Source organism: Xiphophorus hellerii, chromosome 4 (genome assembly GCF_003331165.1).
Source record: "Xiphophorus hellerii strain 12219 chromosome 4, Xiphophorus_hellerii-4.1, whole genome shotgun sequence".
Classification (NCBI taxonomy): Eukaryota; Metazoa; Chordata; class Actinopteri; order Cyprinodontiformes; family Poeciliidae; genus Xiphophorus; species Xiphophorus hellerii.
The window spans coordinates 3,254,756-3,276,162 of NC_045675.1; the positions used below are offsets into that span (position 1 = coordinate 3,254,756).

The 21,407-nt window shown below is 37.0% G+C and overlaps 1 protein-coding gene and 2 long non-coding RNA genes across 3 annotated transcripts in view; 1 reads left to right on the forward strand and 2 right to left on the reverse strand.

Annotated features, from left to right (window-relative positions):
• Positions 1–192: 192 nt before the first annotated feature.
• Positions 193–2,407, reverse strand: LOC116718401 (uncharacterized). The gene is made up of 2 exons (XR_004338924.1): positions 712–2,407; positions 193–676 (listed from the first exon to the last, which is right to left on the reverse strand). It is a non-coding gene; the product is annotated as an uncharacterized LOC116718401 (long non-coding RNA).
• Positions 2,408–4,282: 1,875 nt separating this feature from the next.
• samd4a (sterile alpha motif domain containing 4A) overlaps positions 4,283–21,407 on the reverse strand; it is a 57,660-nt gene continuing 40,535 nt past the window's right edge. Inside the window, exons 4-13 of the mRNA XM_032560288.1 lie at positions 20,259–20,546; positions 18,984–19,093; positions 17,988–18,074; positions 15,768–16,014; positions 14,966–15,051; positions 14,399–14,517; positions 14,067–14,268; positions 11,624–11,750; positions 8,649–8,732; positions 4,283–6,922 (exon numbers count right to left, since the gene is read on the reverse strand). Coding sequence (XP_032416179.1) covers positions 6,894–6,922; positions 8,649–8,732; positions 11,624–11,750; positions 14,067–14,268; positions 14,399–14,517; positions 14,966–15,051; positions 15,768–16,014; positions 17,988–18,074; positions 18,984–19,093; positions 20,259–20,546 — 1,379 coding nt within the window. The 3' untranslated portion in view covers positions 4,283–6,893. The remainder of the gene's footprint in view (positions 6,923–8,648; positions 8,733–11,623; positions 11,751–14,066; positions 14,269–14,398; positions 14,518–14,965; positions 15,052–15,767; positions 16,015–17,987; positions 18,075–18,983; positions 19,094–20,258; positions 20,547–21,407) is intronic.
• Positions 12,840–14,165, forward strand: LOC116718403 (uncharacterized). Its single transcript, XR_004338925.1, has 3 exons — positions 12,840–13,423; positions 13,529–13,914; positions 14,052–14,165. It is a non-coding gene; the product is annotated as an uncharacterized LOC116718403 (long non-coding RNA).

Consider the following 21,407-nt stretch of genomic DNA (forward strand, 5'->3'; position numbering starts at 1 on the left):
AAACGCGCTGCTGCCCTCTTGTGGTCAAAAACAAAACCACAGCTGGACTGTTTTCTCCGATTTAAAGTTTTTAATGTGTTTTTATGTTTTTAATGAAGAGATGTATTCTAATTTCCAAAGGACTTCATGAGCAAATGCATCAAGACGTTCTGAACGTTTCGTTACAAAATCAGACAAAAAACCACAACCAGAGGCGTTTTGTTTGTTTTTATATAAATTGGGGGCATGCCAAATCACAGCATTCTGGTACATCGCAGCAAAAGTACAAAACACATCAAAATAATTCAATTTTCACACCAGAAATATGTGTGAAGACAACAAGGATTCAACAGGTACCAACCAGTTTAAGCAGCCGGGCTCACGTTCACGCTCATTTATTCAAACTTCTGTACGCATCTGGATTATTTTATTACAAAGATAATCAAAGAAATCTAAATCTGGAGGTTCAGTTTGTGAAACTTAACCAGTTCTGTGAATATTCAGGTGATAAAACTGCTGAAAGTAAGATTTATTATTGATGCAAGGAGTTTGCAAATTGATTAAACATTGGTTGGTTTAAAAATGATAAACTGCATCAAGTATGAATGAATTAATGCATTTTTTAGTTAAATCATATTAAGTTAAACATTTAGCAGATGCTAAAATACTGCAAACTCAAAAATGAAAACTTTTTGGACTGAATCCAACATCAACATAATCATAAAAATAAACTGGAAGTTTTTAAAAATTAAACTGGTTGTTTCTGAACGTGAACTCCACTCAGCTGTCATTCTCCCAAAGCCGAAACATAAAAATCGATACAAAACCATTTATTGCGTTTTGCTTTTTCATGATGTTGATGTGTCAAGTATAGAAAAAAGGCACTGCCATTTGTTATTCTAAATACAACTTCCCCAGTCATGTGCATGCATTTTAAAATATAAATACATTTTTTTTAAATTGTCTTTTCATTTTCTAGATTTTTTTTTATTTTTTGCAACTTTTTATTATTAAACATACATTTAATTTTTTTTTTCAAATATAGAAGTAAGCCTGCAGTCAATACAGGACATCGGCTCTTTGATAAAATAAATCTAAATGAAATAAAGGGAGAACAGTCAAGCGGTAACGCTTTGTTACATATTTCCAAAAAAAAACAACCAAAAAAAGAACAAAAAAGTTCTGGCATCTGAAAAAAACAAACAAACTGATTTGCAGACTCTATGAAAAAATAAAAAAAGCATACATAACTCAACGTAAAATACGATAAATGCTTTTGGAATAACAAAGCGTTAAATGCTAATACTGCGCGGAGCTGATTTGGTTTGATTTAACACAAATTACATCACTTTGTTGACACATCAAGTCTCTTTAAAAGGAGAACTTATGTTTTTCTCAACCATAAAATCCACCCGAAATATCTTTATTTCTCTTAAGCAGATTTCCAACTGAATGAAACACAATGCCCCCAGGCAAAACGTGTTAATCCGCCTCAAAAATAGTCCTCCCAAAATGGCCGCTTGGTGGAAAACACCACCAGCCAGATTTCAGCTCGTATTAAACGTTTTCCTTCTACAAACACATTTCTGACTCCAGAACCAAACGAAGAGTTTGGATCTGGATAAACTTAAACAGAAATACAACTCAACAAAAACAAACAAGAACAAAAAATTACGATATATCTGAGATGTATGTATGGTCACCAGCCATTACACGTTAACACAGACAGTACTTAAATAATAAAACACTTACAAGTTTTACCTCTGCAGGAAATACGGAAAACAAAAGGAAATAAATTATTATTTTCTACTCAAGTACTGAGCGATGCATGGCAGTGAAGCTGAGAGATTATATAGAGAAATTATATAGAGAAACAACGTTTAGAGTTTAATCTACTTCCTCTGGATCTGAAGGGAGTTTCTGAACACGCTGATGCAAATTTTCAGTCATCCAGGATTTAATCTTGAGAGTTTTAAATGAATATTTTCATGTAAAACATGAAAAACCAACATGGAAGAGCCTCAGATTTGATCTTTCTAACCCCTACACTGCAGCCTGGACTCGTCTCCTCAGGCAGTTTCACAGAAACCCGCACTTTGGGACTAAAGCTGAAACGATTAACCAGATTAATCATGATTAATTGTGATTTAGTGATCAATTAATTGTTAATTGGAGTACAGAGATTGAAAAAAATGCAGTTTGCCACAAGAACAACATTCTACGAGCATTAATTAAGCCAAAACTGTAAAAGAAAATTCTAAACATTTTGCATTAAATAAGTGAAAAAATGTATTTATTTGTAAATCTTTTCTATATGATGGTATTGCATATTGCAAACAAAAAAATAGAGTAAATTTCTGCCAAAAAATTCAGAAATCTTGCGATTGATCTCAGAAACTTTCTAGAAAAAAAAGAAAATGTTTTTAAAAAAATTTAAAACTGGGCGTGCCGTGGTGGCGTAGCGGTTAGCTGGAGGCATTCAGTCCTCGACGCGGCCGTCGCGGGTTCGACTCCCGGACCTGATGATATTTGCCGCATGTCTTCCCTCCTCTCCTTCCCTGTTTCCTGTCAGCCTACTATCATATAAGGGACACTAGAGCCCACAGAAGACCCCCTGGAGGGGTAAAAAAATCTAAAATTTTACATTTTTCAAACTCAAATTTCCAAATTTTTTCTTTAAAAATTCTGAGCTTTCTTCCCCCCATCTCTGATATCTGTCATAGTTTTACCCAAATCTCCTTTAGTCACATTTTTAGCTTCAACTGATTCAAATTCTGTAAAAAGGAAAAAAGAATCAACTAATAAGCACCATTTTATATTTAATTATTGATTGGTTAATAATAATCAACAGATCAGCCCATCACTGTATTGATTTTTTTATCTGATTAATCGTCAGAACAGAAGAAACCGTTTGGATGAAAGTCGAAACGTCTAAGAAAAGTTCAGTGGTTTTCATTTAAAACTCTCAGGAGTTTCTGCACATTTTCAGCCTCTTAAAACAAATTAAAGGCTAAATAAAAACTTTTGCTGTTTCAGAGCAAAACTGTATAGATAGTTTGCAAATGTAGAACAATTTGCAGATTGTTCTACAAACAATTTAAAAATGTTTTTATCTTTTAGTTTGCAGCAAACTGAAGTCCAGAAAATACTTTTTTCTAATTATTTTGAGGTCATGTTAGCATGTAGCTTTCATTAACGCAGCAAACCTCTCCGTGTCCCGGCTTCGTTCAGAACAGGAACATCCCTCCCTGGTAATTCACACGCCACTGACAAATTCAATTTAATTATTAAAGTCTAACATTTTCTAGAAAAATCAAAAACATTGTAGAAAAAAAAATCAAGAAAATTTCTTGGTTTCAAAAGTTAAAAATTTTCTAGAAAAAAAAAGAAGTTTGTAGATTAAATTTTCAAGTAAAAATCTCCCAAAATTTGGAAATGTAACAATTTTGTAAAGTTGGAAATTTTCTAGTAAAAGCCTCAGAAAATTTGAGATTAATCTAAGAGATATTCAAGAAAATCAAGAAATATTCTGTTTAAAATGTTGAAAATTTGCTGGAAAAAACAATTTTGATAATTTCTGAAATTCTAGAAAATCTCAGGAGTTTTTAGATTAAATTTTCTAGAAAAAAAAGCAGAGATCATAAACATGGAAATTTCTGAGTTTTAAAATTAAAAATATTCGACTTTTTTCAAATTTCAATGTCTGGTGCATCTGGTGATGTAATTTTTAAACATTAAATGAAGGATATTTTTACCAGTTACTCAGTACTTGAGTACTTTTTAGCATTTTTTTTACTCTTACTTGATTCATTTCTTGGACGGATACTTTTTACTTTTACTTGAGTAAAAATGTTGCGTTACGCTCAGAGAACATTTTGGCTGCTCTGAATGAAACTCTGTTCTCCACTGCATGTCAGACCTGCAGCTTCTTTAGCTAATGCTAAAATAGTCCAGGATGAGCCGCCTCGCATTCTTTCACACCTGAATTTAGCGCCGTCCAGTGAAATCGGATCAGCGGGCCGAATGCTGGCCACGTCTGAACGAAGCCGTTTTATCCAAGCAGGACGAGACTTTGTTAAAGCTCAGAGCAAACCAGAGGTAAAATGGCCACCGTGACATAAAAGAAACATTTTTTACTCCAGGCTCAGAGTTTAGATGAAGAGAAAATAATAAGAGCTCAGATGGTTCAACTCAGAACGTTTGAACGTGAGTCACATTATCAAGTGCAGGATGCAAAGAAAATACTATGAAATTACAACAATAAACCCTAAACTGCAAAAAACAAAACATTACCAAGCATTGAGTCTAGTTTCTAGTCAAAATACCTCAGTATTCTTGAAATAAGACAAAACTAACTTACATGAACTTTTCAGCAAGAAACAGGAGCTTGTTTTAAGTAAATAATTCCTTAATATTGAAGAAAATGTACTTACATGTAAGTGAAATAATTAAACAAAGAAATAAATTATTCTAGAACTGCTAGAAATAAATTATAACTAGTGAGTGGCTATAACTGATGCTAATAGCAAAACACCTGTAATTATAACTACTAGCTATATTTTTACCTTTTGAGCTAAAACTAATTACTACATATAATTTATAATTAGAACTAGAACTTAATGAATTATCTACCTAAAACAAGCTCTGTTTCCTGCTGAAAAGTTATTTGTCAGTTAGTTTTTCTCTTATTTCTATGACACCTGCACTAGAAACCAGGCTCAAAATACTTGGTAAAATGTAGTTTTTGCAGTGTAATTATTAAATAAACTGATCTGGATTCACCAGGTTTTTTTGCACATTTCCTTAATGGAAGTTTATTCCAGATGGAAGCAAATAGGGATAAATATTAAGACGCAAAATAATGAAGAGAACATATTCTATGACGGCCTCTGCTGATGAAGCAAAGACACACAGATGCAATGACTGCGTCTGGCCAGCAGGTGGAGGTAAGCACTAATCAGACAATCTCTGGGAGAACTACCCTTCATGGATTGACCAGTTTGTTTTTCACACTTTTTTCAACGAATACTTTTTTGCGACATGCGGCTTAATGAGATCGCCCGACATACCAACACGCTCCACCGTCTCCCGTTCACAAGATTTCCTGCATTTTCCTGAAAACCTTCAGATTTAGACAAACTAATCCACTTCCTGCTGCCCTCGCTCACATGACATCATCCTCCTCCGTCGCCTTCAGAGGTCTGGCCTCTTCAAACATCCGCTTCCCCCTCTTCAGCATCACTTCAGCTTAATTCCTTCCTCTACAACATATGTGTGTCAAACTCAAGGCGCGTGGGCCAAATCCGGCACGCTGTAGCTATTTATTTGGCCCTCTAGACGAGAAGTTTGCAACTTTTACAACCAAAAGAAAATTATGGAAATTCTTGAGCTCTAAAAATCGACAATTGGCAAAAAAAACCAACTAAGAAATCCTGAGATTAATTTCACAAACTTTCTAGAAAAACTTGGAACATTTCTGAGTTTTAAAAGCTAAAAATGTAAAAAATTAAAACATTCTAGAAAATTTCAGAGATTTTTGACAGAAATTCATTCTTTTTTTTATATCTACATTACCACTAATAGACTGCTGTAAAAACCTGCATCTATTATTTGATCTAATCTTAAATCGTATTATTTTTAGTCAGAGTTATTAGGAGCTGCAGGTTGGACATTCTAGAGGGCCAAATGAATAAACTTAACAATTGTGCGTTTAAACATAACTTTACTAGTTTAATCAAATTAGTTTTATTTGTATAGAGTCGGATTCCATCATTGTTAAAAGATGTTAAATATTTAAATTTATGTTGTAGAAATCGAATGGGGAGAAAACTGCAATCTTTTAACAATTCATCAAAAAATCCTAAAGGATTTTTGTCCAGTTTGTAGAGCAAATACTGTAGGAAAAACTAACAAATGTAGCAAAACATAGAGGCTTTTTTAAGTCAATAATTCCTTAATATTGATGAAAAAGTTCTAGTTTCACAGGCAGATTTTTTCACTTATAACAAAATATTTCTCCCATGTCAGAAGTTAAATAATCTGCCAGTGGAACTGGAACTTTTTCATAAATATTTTGGATTTATTTACTTAAAACAAACTAAATGTTGCCAACTTGTTACTTGTCAGTTAGTTTCATTTCATGTTTATATATATTTGCAGTAGAAACTGGACAGAAATACTTGGTAACGTTTAGTGTTTTTGCAGTGTAGGTAGTTTTATTAATGAATTTGTGAGTTTGACGCCGCCGCTCTTCAACATTCTCCGTCTTCCTCTGCTTCACTTCCTCCCGACGTTCTCTCCGTTAAAACCTCGCAGCTAGCCGTCGCTTCGTAAAGATAAAGGAAACGTTTGCTGTAAACTGGTTCGATGGTTGCCTGCGGGTCGTAAAGCTTCGCGCGCTCCCTGAAAACGAGCGCGCTCTCCGACAGCAGCATCGTCGTGTAAACAATACGGACGCACAACGCAGAAACAAGATGTCGGCTGAAAACTCGCAGAGTCGCGGCGCTAACGTCTACGAAGCGCCGGACGTTCGATCGGTCCGAGAATCCCGACCCGAACGCACCGGCTCCGCTCGTCTCGTCTGAGGTAATATTACTGATGCGGAAGACGCCATGTTTCATCCGGTCGGCCCGATCCACAGGCCGATGTCGCCCTTCCGCTCGCCTCCACTGGGGGGCGCCAGTCAGGCGCCGTCCATTGCTGGCTTTGATGCTGTTCCTCCTCGGACGGAGGAGGAAGTCTGTTTCTGTCCGACCCGATGGATGATGGGCTGCGTTGGCCGTGCGGCGGCCAACTTGCGAGTGTTTCCGAGGTCCGGCCCGATCCGGTCCAACGGTGGAGCGCTGCGGGGAGGGGGCGGGAGGACCGGCGACCTCCGGCTGGCTTTGAGGAGAACCTGCGGCGCCCCGATGACCTCATATCGTTGATGTGCGATCTGCACCATCTAACCGGGAGAGAAGATCGGGATTTAATCGTCAAAACCAGTCAACTTTAATTGATAGCTGATTAATTGATAAGCGGCCATTTCCTTATAAAGCTCAGTTTTCTCTTATATCATAACATAAAGGTAAAATGCTTCATAAATATGTTGACTAAAAAAACATTTACATTATTCTGTGTATTAAATACTGACTGAATAAACAGAAAATTCTGGTTTAATCTCATTAATAAACTCAGATATATTTATAAAATAACAAGACAGAAACTTATGATGGCGTATTAAGGCCATAATAAGAAAAAATAAGAGAATAAACTAATAATATTAGAATAAATTTTATAACATTGGAATAAAGTTGTAATTCGTCTGATTTTGTGTCAGTTATGTCGCTCTGCTCTGAAGCTTCTTGTCTTATTGAGACGTAATTATGTTATAATAAGATCACATTTTACAGTAATGACGGTTTGAATGAGGTAACATCATAAGTTACAGAAAAACAAAAGTTTTTCCCCAGTTCCTAGTCAAATGCATCGCTGTGTTAAAATCTGAAGATCGATGTGCTGAACAGCGAAGAGCCAAACAGTCCTGCTGAGGAAACGACACATCTGTGAAAACAGACGGCCAGCTGCTGCCTCTAATGAAGCCGCAGAGGAAACTGACCAGGATGCACTGAAAAAACACAAAGTACTAAATAGTAGTTGGTCTAATTTAGCACAAATATGCTTGAAATGAGATAAAACAAACTTACAAGTAACTTATCAGCAACATGTACGGAGAAACAATCACCTGATGATCCTGATGTATAAATCTCTACTCAGCTTGGCTCCAGCATACATAGATCTATTACATAGATCTATTACATAGATCTGTTATTGCATAGATCTGTTATTTCCCATTCTTTACGCTCTGATAACATTTTTCTTTTGCATGTTCCACGTGTTTGAACTGAAAAGGGGAAGCCAGCATTCGGTGTGAAGCTCCTTCAGGCTGAATCAGCTCCAGTCTGAACTCAAGATGTCGGATGTTGATTTGACTGGATTTATTTTGAGCTGTTCTTAAAAACAGGCAACGAGATTCTATTAAACAGTGTCACTGCTTTTAAATTGTTTCTATTGTTTTACACTTGTGTATATGTATTAATTAGTTTTATCTGCTGTGTATTGCAGACTTCTGCCCAGGTCCCTCTTGAAAATGAGATCTAGATCTCATCGGGGTTTACCTGGTTAAATAGAGGAAATTAAAAATATACAGGAGATTGATTTAAGTCAATAATCCCCAATATTCAAGAAAAAGTTACAGTTTCATTGGCAGATTATTTCACTGAAAACATTTGTCCAATTTTATAAGTGAAACAATCTGCCAGTGGAAGTGGAACTTTTTTTGGTAAGATTTTGTGTTTTTGCAGTGCAGTATACATAAAATGTAAAAAAGAAAACAAAGAAAACAAAGAAATGTTCTCGCCAAGTTCTCCAGCATTTAGCAAACAAAAATAATTTTGATAAAACTAACTAACCTAAAACTGATTTAAGTTCAGATACTAACATTTAATTACCCTTAAAAACATTATAAGTAAAACCAGACTTATAAAGTGTATAAAATCATACTGTGTGTTTGTGCAGTGTGTGTGAGCGCTCACACACACTGCGCGCGCTCACACACACCCCAGTGCGCTCAGTGTGTGTGCTGTACATGTGTTTGTTCTGAAATGTTGCAGTGAAAGTAAAAGCCGTACCTCCCAACGCGTGTTCTGTCATGCTCAAACACAACGACTCCAGGCGATTGTTTATGTCCGGCTCCGTCACTGGAAACTGATGATCTGTGGAAAAAGCAAAATGATTTTCACAAAATAAAAAACAACATGAAACAATAAATAATGTAGAATTTAGTCCACTCTCCAGTTATGTCTGATTTCTTCAAGTAAAACTGAGAATTTTGATACAAAATACCAGAAAAGCTCGTAATGTTTTCAAACATTAATCAAATGCCAGGTAAAAAAAAAAGAAGCTGTATCTACATTTTATAATTATAGTTATATATTATTTATTACCTTAATGATCAATTACTCATCATTAGCATGATTATGTTTAGAATTGTTATGATATAAATGGTTATTGACCAGGTCACTCAGTCTGACACAGACAGCCGCTGCGTAAAACACACTGTACACTGCAAAAACACAACCTGAAAAACTACCACTGCAGCACCAGCAGCACGAGTCAATAATTCCTGAATATTGATGAAAATGTTTTAGTTCAAATAATTAGTACATTTTCAAAATCAATATTAAGAAATTATTGACTTAAATAAACTCCAATATGTTTCTGAAAAGTTACTAGTAAATTAGTTTTTTCTCATTTCAAGTGTATTGAGCTATTTGCATTAAAAACAACAAAAATACTTGGTAAGATTTTGTGTTTTTGCAGTGTATGGGCATTCAAAAAATCAGTTGTTTTGTTTTTTTAGGCTCATTTTAATATTGTGAGCTAATTCTTTAGACTATTTAGAAATAAATCTCACAATGGTTATTAAATTGAGTTTTCTCAGCTAATGTTTAATTGAACTTGTAAAAAGTAGAAGCAACTTAAAAATCTGCTTTTATTTTATGTTGAAATGCATTTTTTGACATTTCACATACAAAATACATAAATAAATAACAGGAAAAATGTCTGTCTAATATTTTTTAAAATGAATATTAAGGATTTTGAAAAAATTAAAGCAAGCTCATTTATCTTTCTGAAGAGTTACTTGTAAGTTAGTTTTACCTTATTTAGACATTTACACTTGAACGAGACAAAAAATACTTGGTAGATTTGTTTTTTGCAGTGTCAAAGTCAAATTCCCGGCTCTGCTTTCATATTTTTTATTTTCTGATCTTAGCTGTTCTGAATCCATCTGTCAGCGAACAGATCAGAAATGTAAACAGAGGAGGGAGGATGTGTCGCTTCACATCAACTCTGGCTCCAACCCAGCTGCAGCCAGACTGTTGTGTGTGCATGACTCTGCAGAGTCGTCAAAGGAGGAGAGGAGGGATGGCAGAAACGGAGCAACGGGAGAAAAAGGAGAGAGAGTCAGGAAGGGAATCCAGGGAGCCCCGTCCTCGCTGCACAAAGGCCCTCATTGTGAATCTGACCACTCTTTCCTCCCTTCTCTTCCTCTCTCCCTCCCTCCGCCGCCTTGCTTCCCTGCTCTCCGCTTGCTTTTCTTTTTTTAAATCCGTTTTGTCCTCCTTGTTCTAAAAAGAGGGAGGCCGAGTTGCTGCTATAACCGTCCTCTGTTCCTGTAGGACGGAGGTTACTGCAGGTCACTCCGTCTGACACAGACAGCCGCTGCAACCCGCGGGAAACACACTGTACACTGCAAAAACACAACCTGACAAACTACCACTCTGCTGGATGTCTAGTGTAGGTAGATAAACATGTTACACATGTGTTTAATTTCCTGTAACTAAACGGGAAACTTTGCATGTTGGATGGACTCGCATGTGGTTTCTCCTCGTAGAAACATAAAATCTTACCAAGTATTTTTGGTCTGTTTTTTAGTGCAAATATCTTAGTTCACTTCAAATATGAGAAAACTAACTTTCCAGTAACTTTATAGCAAGATATAAGAGTTTGTTTAAAGTCAATAATTCCTGAAAATGGATTTTAAAAAGTACTTGTTCACTGGTTGGTAATTTAACTTTTAATTTAGAAAAATGTAATGTTAAAAAGAAAACAATAACTTTTTCATCATTAATTCAAATCAAGCTCCTATATCTTGCTGAAAAGTTACTTGAAAGTTAATTTTGACTTATTTCAAGTGTAATAAGATATTTGCACTAGGAACTAGACTAAATTAGCTCAGATAAAGGAAAAAATGAAATAAGACGTGAATTTGAGCGAGTATTCTTGTTTTCATGTGTCATAAACTGCAAAAACAAAATCTTACCAATTATTTCTGGTCTAGTTTTAAGTGCAAATGTCTTAATACACAAAACTAACTTAAAAATAACTTCCCATAAGATATAGTAGCTTGTTTCAAGTAAGTAATTACTTTATATTGATAAAAAAAAGTACTATTACACTTATAAAAAATATATTTTCCCACAGTAAAAGTAAAATAATCTGCCAGTGGAATTAGTACGTTTTAAAAATCAATATTAAGGAAATATTTACTCAAAGAAACCTCCTCTATCTTGTTTAAAGGTTACTTATAAGTTAGTTTAGTCTTTTTTTCAAGTGCACTAAAATATTTGCATTAAAACTGGACCAAAAATACTTGGTAAGATTTAGTTTTTTTGAAGTGAAACAACACATAAACAACACTTTATTTGTTATATGTCAGATTCTGATTTTGAATAATTCTATCAAAATGGTCAAAAATTAGAAATAAATGAGAATATCTAGTCGACCGAAATGGAAAAGGCAAATTTTATGCATAATCTAAGCTGGTTTTTAATATTATTTGATTAAAGTAAATACTAAAAACCAGTCGTTTATCAGTTGTTTGTTTTTAAACCACTGAATGGCTTCGTCTTTATTTATTGTTTTTATGTTTGTAGTGAATCCCTGAAGTTATGAGCCAAGTTAACTTTGAATAATACAAGAACTAAAGTAGTCACGTCCTCTGAATCGATTAATCACAGAGTCGGCCATTTTGGCTGTCTGGCTGCTTTGCAGAGGGTTACATAAATCCATAAATGAAATCAACAGAGCGGTAGCTCCTCACCGGCCTGCTGGAACGTAACCATGGTTTGCGGCGTGGTGTGGACCGGCAGCGACCGCGTCCTCTGCACGGAGCTGTGGGTCCGACTCGGCATGCTGTTACTTCCTCCAGGGTTGGCAAACCAGGGGCCCTGAGGAGAAATAGTTAACACATTACTGTGATTTAAAACTAGAGCTGGCCAATAAATCAATAACAATACATATTGTGATAAATCCTTAAATCAAATAAAAAACAGAGTGGCAGCTCCTCTCACTTTACCTATCAACAGGTAATATGTCTGAGAATATTTTATAAATCTCTCACAGCTAGGTTGGTGGAATCAACTAACTCTCTCACTCTTTGGTTACCTAGCAACAACCTGCTGGGCAAGAAGCAGTTTCAAGTTCCCCCCAACTTTGGTTGCCTGGCAACGGCCTGCTGAATAACTGCAGCAGTAACCTGCCTCAAAACTGCTTAAAAGTAAAAATCAACGGCGTGGAGAGGAAACTCGATGAAACAGGACAGATCACTCCACCAGTCTGGTAATAATTCAGATATTTTAAAAAATTATTATTGATTAGTTGTGATATGTTTTTAGCCATATTAAAAACACATTAATGGGGTTACGTTCAGACTAACACCAGAATAATCCAGAGGGTTGTTTCCCCCAAAGACCGGTAAAATAAAACTTATCAAAACTATGGAATCAATAGAAATAGAAATATTAAAAATTATTTTAAAAAGTTAGACCAGATATTTCCAGGCCAAAGCAGATTGTTCATAACTTCTGGTTCCAAAAACAGATTGCTAATCCCAAATTAGTTGCCTTATTTTGTGTTTTTTAACTGCAAAAACAAAACCTTACCAAGTATTTTTGGTCTAGTTTTTCATACAAATGTCTTAGTACACATGAAATAACACAAAACTAACTTACAAGAAACATTTTAACAAGATGTAGAAGCTTGTTTTAAGTCAATAATTCCTTAATATTGATGAAAAAGTACTACTTCTAAGTGAATTAATCTGCCAGAAGAACAAGACATTTTTTCCATATTATAAGTTAAATTGTCTTGTTCCAGTGGCAGATTATTTATTTTAAATAACCAATAGTTTTTAATTAATAATAAGGATTTTTTTCCCTATTTCTTGCTGAAAAGTTATTTGTAAGTTAGTTTTGTTTTAATTCAAGTGTACTAAGATATTTGCACTAAAAAGTGGACCAAAAATACAAGATGTTGTGTTTTTGCAGTGTACAGGAAAAATCCTGCTTCCTTCATTTGTTTTACTACTTATTCAGCAAATTGCTGCTTCGCTGCAACATCTGCAGATGAAAGACTTTACTGGTGGAAGCAGGAAACGTTGTTTTCTCCTGATCCTCCTCCCTACATCAGGTAGAGCTAATGACGGGTCTGAGAGTAACCTGCATATTATCCAATCCCTCACCGCCCTGCAGCGCCGGCGGCCAGCGAAAAACAGGAAATGCCTGTGCGCTGTTCTCACTGTATCTGAGCCGCGCTCTCTCTCTCTCCCCTATATATACGCTGTACCTCGATCGCCCCTCCTCCTCACAGCTACAGTGACTCACAGCTTTTCCTGCCAGCCGACTTTTCTCCCTTTTTCTCTCCTGGCACTTCCACTCCAAAGACAAGAAGGAGGAACTGAGGTATTTCCTGCCATTGTGAGGGATGATGAGTAGAAGGAGGGAGGGGAAAAGGGAAAAAAAAACCGCTCTGAAATGGGTCGGATCGGACCAAAATGAGGCAGAACGGGCCTGAAACCTCCCGCACGGCTCCGCCCGTTTTCAGTGTTGACGCAGAGTCTGTGGTATGTGGAGCGACCTGCCTATGAGCTCCATTCACACACACACACACACACACTACTCATCCTGCTTTTCCTCATCATGGAATAATGACAGAAAAACTATTTCAGGGAGAAGACGTGCTGAGCCCCGGCGGCTGTAACCATCCTGGAATGTCTCGCTGCTCAGTCCGGGAATGTTCCACTTTAACGTCAAAGATACGACTTCAGAACGAAGCAGTTTAACTCTAAAGCTTCTGAAAGTGTCTTTCCCTCATCACATATACAGAGTTCCCATAACTCTGTAGTGATCCGCGCAGATCAACCGCCATCTTGGTAGGCAAGCGCAGCGCAAAACCTAGATGAACCATGGCTTCCAGACCAACAAAAAGAAAATTTGGATTTGGTTGCAGTGTGACGTCACGCCCCCATCTCCCTGCTGGAGGGTAAAAAGCTGCTGGCTAACGAAGACTACCACTCCCTGACCCCCATCTGAATCAGGGTCACATATCTGCTTGGTAAGATTTTGTGTTTATGCAGTGTGGAAGTTGAAACTGGTGCAAAAATAGAGCCAGCATTAGTCAATGCTATCACTAAAGCTAAGCTAACATGAACACAGCCAAAAAAAGCTGAATAACTCCTCCATCCTCCACAGTCCAGTTTGACTTACATGCCTGCCCTGTTTGGGACCGGTTGGGGTGCTGCTGGAGCTGCGGGGTGTGGGTCCCAGCAGCCCCCCGCTGCCCAGTAAACCCAGTCTGGCTCCCGGTAAGCTCCTGGAAGGCATATGGAACTGGTGGAGGCTGCGCCTGGCGGACACGCTGCTCCCGACGCAGCTGGTGGTGGGGAGAGAGTTCGACTGACCGAAACGGCTGCAGGACACGAGAAACGTCCGACAAAAGTCAGAATGAAATCAAAAAAGTTAATAAAGCTGCTTAAAAAAACAACAACACATGTACTGTCACAAATAGTGGAAAAAATGGCCAGTTTGTGAAAACGTACCTCCTCTGAGGCCGGTAACCCGCAATGTCAAGGAGGGTTTTCCTCGGGATCGACCGGAAAAGCCTCTGGATCTGCTGTTTCCATGACAACAGCCTCTTCTTTTGCGTCTCTGTGAAGGACTGCCATGCACACAGAGAGAGAACAGCAGCTAAGAATCAGGAAATAATCAAACTCTCCGTCAAGTAATTTTGACTATTTTTTAGTGCAAATATGTTTGCAAACTTGAAATAAGACAAAACTTTTCAGACAGAAGTAGGAGCTTCTGGCTGAAAAGCTCCAATTAAATCAATAATTACTTAGTTTTGAGGAAAAAGCACTAGTTCTAACTATCAGACAATTTCACTTATAATGTGGGAAAAATGTGTTATGAGTTAAATAATCTGTAAGTAAGACTTTTGTCTGATTTCAATAAAAAGTAGATCGAAAACATCAGATTGAAAACTATTATCATCCAGTTTTTGGTAGAAAGAGAAAAACAATAAATCGTCCAAATGGAAATTATTGATTTATCGTGCGATTAATCGATTTATTGCGACAGGCCTGTGTATAAGATTCGGAGGGAAATACCTCATGGATGAGACATTTATCGATGAGCTGCAGGTAGGAGCTGATGTTGTCCTCATCCGACCGCGACACCAGGAGCTGGGTGCAAACTGAGGGCAGCGTGAAAACAGAACATGAGACGGGGGTGTCCGAAGTGCGGCTGATTTTTTCTTTCTTAAACTTGGCTAAATATAACAAGCATTTTGAAAGAAAGTGACCCAAATACGTCTGTTATTACAGACAGTAAACTTATTAAGCCAAGCAAAAAAATCTACTGCGGCGTATTAAGGCCATTGTAGAAAATAAGTAGCAAATTTCTGCAAAAACACTCAGACATTTTGAAAGTAATCAACAAAAAAAAAGAAACTTTTTGAGCTCCAAAAGGCGTAGAAAAAAAAATATAAGAATTTGAGCTTAATGTCAGAAATTTTCTACAAAACAATTCACAGTTTCAAAAGCCAAACATTGGCTAGGGAAAACCCCCCTGAAATTTTTAGATTAATATCAGAAATTTTCTACAAAAAACCTTGGAAATTTCTAGAAAATTTCTGATATTAATAAAATTTCTGAGTTTTTGGCTGAAATGTGCTCCTTTCTTCCCCACCTACATTGGTCCTAATATGCTGTTGGATCCACAATAAACACTGGGATATTTTATTGGCTTGATTTAGCCAATAAAATATCCTGAGGTTGGTTGTTGTGGCCTCCTGCGGCTACTTTTGAGTCTACAGTTTTAGCCCAGGTGTCTAAAAGTTTGTACACCTCTGACATACAGTAACTCCTCCATCTCCATGTGAAACCACCTGAACAGGTGAATGACGCTCACCTTTCCCCATGACACGGGTGAACTGGCCCGGCAGATCCCCCTCTGCGATGACACTGCTGCCGATCTCGGCCTCTCCTCCGCCACCTCCAGGCAGGCCGGAGTCGGAGGCGGAGCTCTTGCTCTGCGGACTCAGCAGGGGGCGCTGCAGAGACGACTCCTCCCCTCCGCTGAAGGCCTTGATGGGAGTCGTGATCATCAGGTGGAGCTCCTGCAGCGGCGTGCGAAGATTCCCGCCCTCCAAGACGTCCTGGAAACAGGAAGTAAACATTCACCAACCAAACTGGGAGAAATAAACAATAACCAGAGGTGAGCAGAGTAGCCAAAAAGTCTACTGAAGGCGCAGGGGCAAAGCCCGGCCCACGTATTGAGGCCTTAGTCCTCATGGCGGTGGTCGCAGGTTCGATTCCCGGCCCGGCGACATTTGCCGCATGTCATTACATCTCATTACCGTTTCCTGTCGAACTACTTTCAAATAAAGGCCACTAGAGCCAACAACAAAAAAAGTAGCACTACTTCAATGCGTTTTCACGAAAAGTAAAAGTAAAACGTATCTGTCCAACAAATTTCTCAAGTAAAAGTAAAAAAATATTTGGTAAAAAGAACTACTCAAGTACTGAGGAACTGATCAAATGATCAATCATTTAATATTTAAAAATTACATCATCCTACGGACCAGAATATAAAGTTAAGTGGAAAATTTGGCATTTTAAGGACAAAATTACAATAATTCATATAAATAACAAAAAATAAAGAAAATTTTTCCAAGTTAGTTTGTTTAAAAAAAAAAATTTTAACTAACAAAAACTGCAGGTGTGTGTCTGCGTCCGGTGAATTTTTAGTTAAAACATGTTTGTTTTCCATTCAGTGGGTAGAAAATCCAGAAATTTTACTCAAATAAGAGCAGAAATACTTCATAATAAAAATACTCAAGCAAAAGTATAAAGGAACGCGTAGTAAAAATACTCCTAAAAGTAGTTTTTTCAAAAAAGTTACTCAAGTAACTGTAACTGAGTAAATGTAACTAGTTACTACCCCACTCTGATAAAGATGTACGTTGTATAATCGCCCATCCGTTTCCAGCCATTTTTACGTATGAATATAAACGTTGAGTTGGGGGCGTGGCCTGCAGCAGCTCTTTTAAATTTAAAGTGACAGGAGGCTCTAAAACAGCTACAATCTCATTATATAATAATGAATTTGTGCTAAAAATGTAGTAAACATGTTTTATATCTCCCATAGGCCAACCCTAACCTGTTCAAGTAAGCACAGTGGGTCAACTTTAACTTGTTAAATGAAGTAAAGACATTTGCCAATCGGCCATGTTGACACAGTGCTGCTGCTAAAGGTTACGCCTGAAATTAGCTTCAGTCCCTCCTTCTGCCTGACCTTTAATGTTGTTGTTCTACTTTGAAGGGTAATGAGTAAAGAGGAGAGAATGAGATTCAAATCTGAGCCCAAAACCTTCCCTTCAGTGGAGAACAAAATCTTACCCAGTATTTACTGTCTAGTTTATAATGAAAAATTATTAGTTCACTTGAAATAAAACAAAACTAACTTACAAGCAACTTTTCAGCAAGAAAAAGGAGTTTGTTTTAACTCAATAATTCCTTAACGTTGATGAAAAAGTTCTAGTTCCACTGGCAGATTATTTCACTCGTAACGAAAATGTCTCATTATTAGTGAAATAATCGGCCAGTCATTTTTTAAAATCAATATTAAGGATTTATTGAGTTAAAACAAACTCCTTTCTTACTAAAAAGCCGCTTACAAGTTAGTTTGGTATAACTTACAAGTGAAATCTTGCCAAAAGTGACTTTTTATCAAGATATAGGAGTTTGTTATAAGTAAATAAATCCTTAATGTCGATTTTAAAAAGTACTAATTCCATGGGCAGATTACATGACTTATAACAAGACATTGTTCCCATGTTATAAATGAAACTAGTACATTTTCCATCAATTTTAATTAATTATTGACTTAAAATCAGCTCTTATATCTTATTGAAAAGTTACTTATAAGTTAGTTTTGTCTGATTTCCAGTGAACTAAGATATTTGCACTAGAAATCAGGCCAAAAATCCAGTTTTCTGGATCAGTTCTTCTGATGTTTGGCCATTTACAGGCTTGGCGACTTAAACAAAAAGGTCCTAATTACCAAAATAAAAGTCAAAGCTTGATGACTTTTAATTTCTTGCATGAAAAAATCCCAACAGTTTCTGACCTTTTCCAGGCTGCGCAGAAGGTTCTGCCTTTCTTTGAGTTTCTGAATGCTGATTACAATCTTGTGTCGAGCTCCTTTAGTGACTTTCTGCAGAAAAAAAAAAGATTAAGATTACAAAACATCAAGAAAAAAGCAGAAAAATAATATTTTAATTGGTAGCTATGCTTCCTTTATGCTAACCACAGCAGCAGGATGATGAGGCAGATATTTAGAGACGTCTTGGTGTGGATGTTCATCACATTAGAGTCGAGCAGAAAGAACTGGCAGCACCTGGAGGAAGCGGACTGCTTCCTGGACCAGCTGTAGCCGAATTAAATTTAGCTGCATCCCGCTTTTAATAATAGATTCCTCAATGCCTTCATCCACAAGGAAAGCAGCTGCTATATTTGTTCGGTGACAGAAGCAACTTTTCAAGTCAGTAGCCAGACAGCATTAACGCTTGGAAGATATTTTTATTATAGCGAGAGAACAGTGAGGAGAATTTGGATGCAACGGGATCTAAATGAGCGATTCCTGAATGGTATGGATAAAACTCTTGATTGGATGTCAAATGGCATTAAAACACAACTTTTTCACAAATAACTACCTTTATCACTGCAAGAACACTGAATCTTACCAAGTATTTTTGTCTAGTTTCCAGTGCAAATATCTTAAACTTGAAATAAGACAAACCTGACTTACAAGTAACTTTTCAGCAAAATATTAAGTAATTCATTCCTTAATATTCATAAAAATTCCACTTGGAGATTTTTTTTACATTTGTAACATAAGACAATTGTCTTGTTATAAGTGAAATAAACTGCCAGTGAAACTAGTACTTAAGGAATTATTGACTTAAAACGAGCTCCTACATCTTGCTGAAAGGTTAGTAAGTTTTGTCTTATTTCAAGTGAACTAAGATATTTGCACTAGAAACTGGACAACTATACTTGGTAAGATTTTGTGTTTTTGCCGTGTAAACGTTAAAATTAATTGTTTTTCTGTGCATGTACGAACCTGTGCTTCTAGTTGTTCTTCCGTCAGTGACATCATCTCATCGTAGGTCATTGTGGAGAAGAGCACGGCGTACTTATGGAGACGAAGACTCTTCAGCCATCCAGGAACATCTGTGGAGAAACTAAGTCTGTCAAATCTTTTTCATAGATCTGGAGACATTTCCTAGAACAGATGTCATCGTCAAAGCGTTGATCTCAAAGCAGATTCAAGAAACAGCACAAGTTATGTATAAGTATCTTATACATAAAAAAAGTCCCATGTAAGACTTTAGCAAAAGCTCAGCATATTACTAGTGAGGAAACAAACATTACATTCATGTTTTTCATATTTCTGTTTAGCCACCTGAATTTCAGGATGACCGCTATTTCTCAAGATGGCCGCCGCTTTTGAGCCTTTTCAACCAATTACTGCAAATTATTTTTTACCAATTTTCATGACTTCAATAAACTTTGTCATATCAACTATGATTATCCTGTTAATACAACATGAAAGTAATGATATGTAGCAAAATCAGATGCCAAAACTGAAACTGAGGACTTTGCTCTTCACGAATCTCAGCCATCAGCTGGAAGGAGATGAAGATGAGACAGATTGAGAAACTGTTGTTTTAACAATTAGCGTTAGTTTCTGCTAATTTTAATGTATTTAGCTGTTTAGAGTTAGCTACTGCTAATTTATTTATTTAGCGATCTAATATTAGCTTCTGCTATTTTTTATGCGTGTTGCAGTTTAGCTTTAGCAGAGTTACATTTTTAAATTAATTTAACAGTTTAGGATTAGCTTCTGCTGTTTTTTAAGTGCTTAGCAGTTTAGCATTATTTTCCACAATCCCACGTGTTGAGTAGGTTAGCGTTAGCTTGCGCTAATTGTTTTTAATGTGTTTTGCAGTTTAGCGTCAATGTAAGTAAGATTCTACTTTAGCAAATATTGGGTTAGTGAATTTAACCTTTTGGTTAGCTGTGCTGATTTTAGTGAAAACATAATATAAGTATATTTTATATGTTTGCTCTATATATTATCCATTAAAACAATGATGGCCATTTTGAAAAATATAGCACAAGATCAAGAAAAAATATATAATTTCTATGGTTCAAAATAGATAGACAATGATCTGACACCAAATACATGAGCCTCTTTGGTAATTTTAGTGCAAAAATGGCTGCTATCTTAAATTTCTCAGTGGCTAATTTTTCTTTTCCAAAAAGCTAGTCCCTGGGAACATCTGAGCCAAATTAGGTTGTTGTATCCTCATGTAAAACATTCTGCTTTACTCACCCCTCATCCCACTGCCGTCCTCATGGAAGGAATTGCGATGCAGACTTGAACTGCCTCCTAAGCCGCCATCATCCAGGTGTTCGCTGCCCCCACTGCCCGAAGAGGCGATGCTGCTCTGGGGGGAGAGAGGCGCATGGTCTGGGGCGGGGCCTCTGGACGTCCGAAGGTCCTCTTGGGACAGCCAGACGTGGCCCAGAGGCTGGTTGTTGGGGCCGCTGATGGGGGGCGTAAGGGACACGGAGCGCTTTAGGGGACTGTGCTGCTGACTTCCACCGCCGCTTGAAAGAACTGTAGAAGAAAAATATACTCTACGTTTACACTTGCACATAAAAATGGCTGCAGACCAATGCACAATTATGCAACCGTACATCTTTGAAAAGCAGAAGTGGAGCTTCATGGACAACCAACAAGAATGCAGCAAGATGTTTCTGGATGGAAAACCAACAACATTCAGCAACCATTGTACGGTAAAACCAGCAGACCAAACGTGCTGCAGCTCCACTTTGGTTGCTAGGTAACAGCCTTGGATCGACTGGGGTTGCTAGGCAACGGCTCAGTGCCAAAATTGGGAGGTTTTAGAAACGACTCGTTTTCCAGACACCATGAAACATTGAGTTGTTGCTAAATAATGGCTGCATGTTTGTTTATTTTTAAATGCTTGGGCTGCAGTTGAGATCTAAACTCTAAACTTTCATACATCTAAATGGAAGCATAAAACTGTGCAAAAAGTGAATTTTGCGCAATAGGTTCCCTTAAAGATACAATCAACATGGAGGTTTCAGATTGACAATTTTTAATCTCTGTACATCCTCCAGATTCAAGGGTGCCGTCTTGTTGACAAATAGCCAAAACGGATTTGGTTTCTTGTTAACAATTATTGTGTTGACTTATTTTTGGATCATCATCCTAGTGAAAGACCAACTGATGGCTCATTTTCTTTAGTTTTCTGGCAGATTTTTATTTATAATTTTCTGATTGTCTTCAGATTCCATGATGCTCAATCAAATACCCCACATCACTCTACTGCATTTCAAAGACCCAATCTTACAGGAAACAATCAGACTTTGTAAGGATCATGTGGTTCAAGATGCGGTGAACTGAAAATGAAGCTTACAGCATCACTCACTGTACAATTATGTCAGCTAAAAA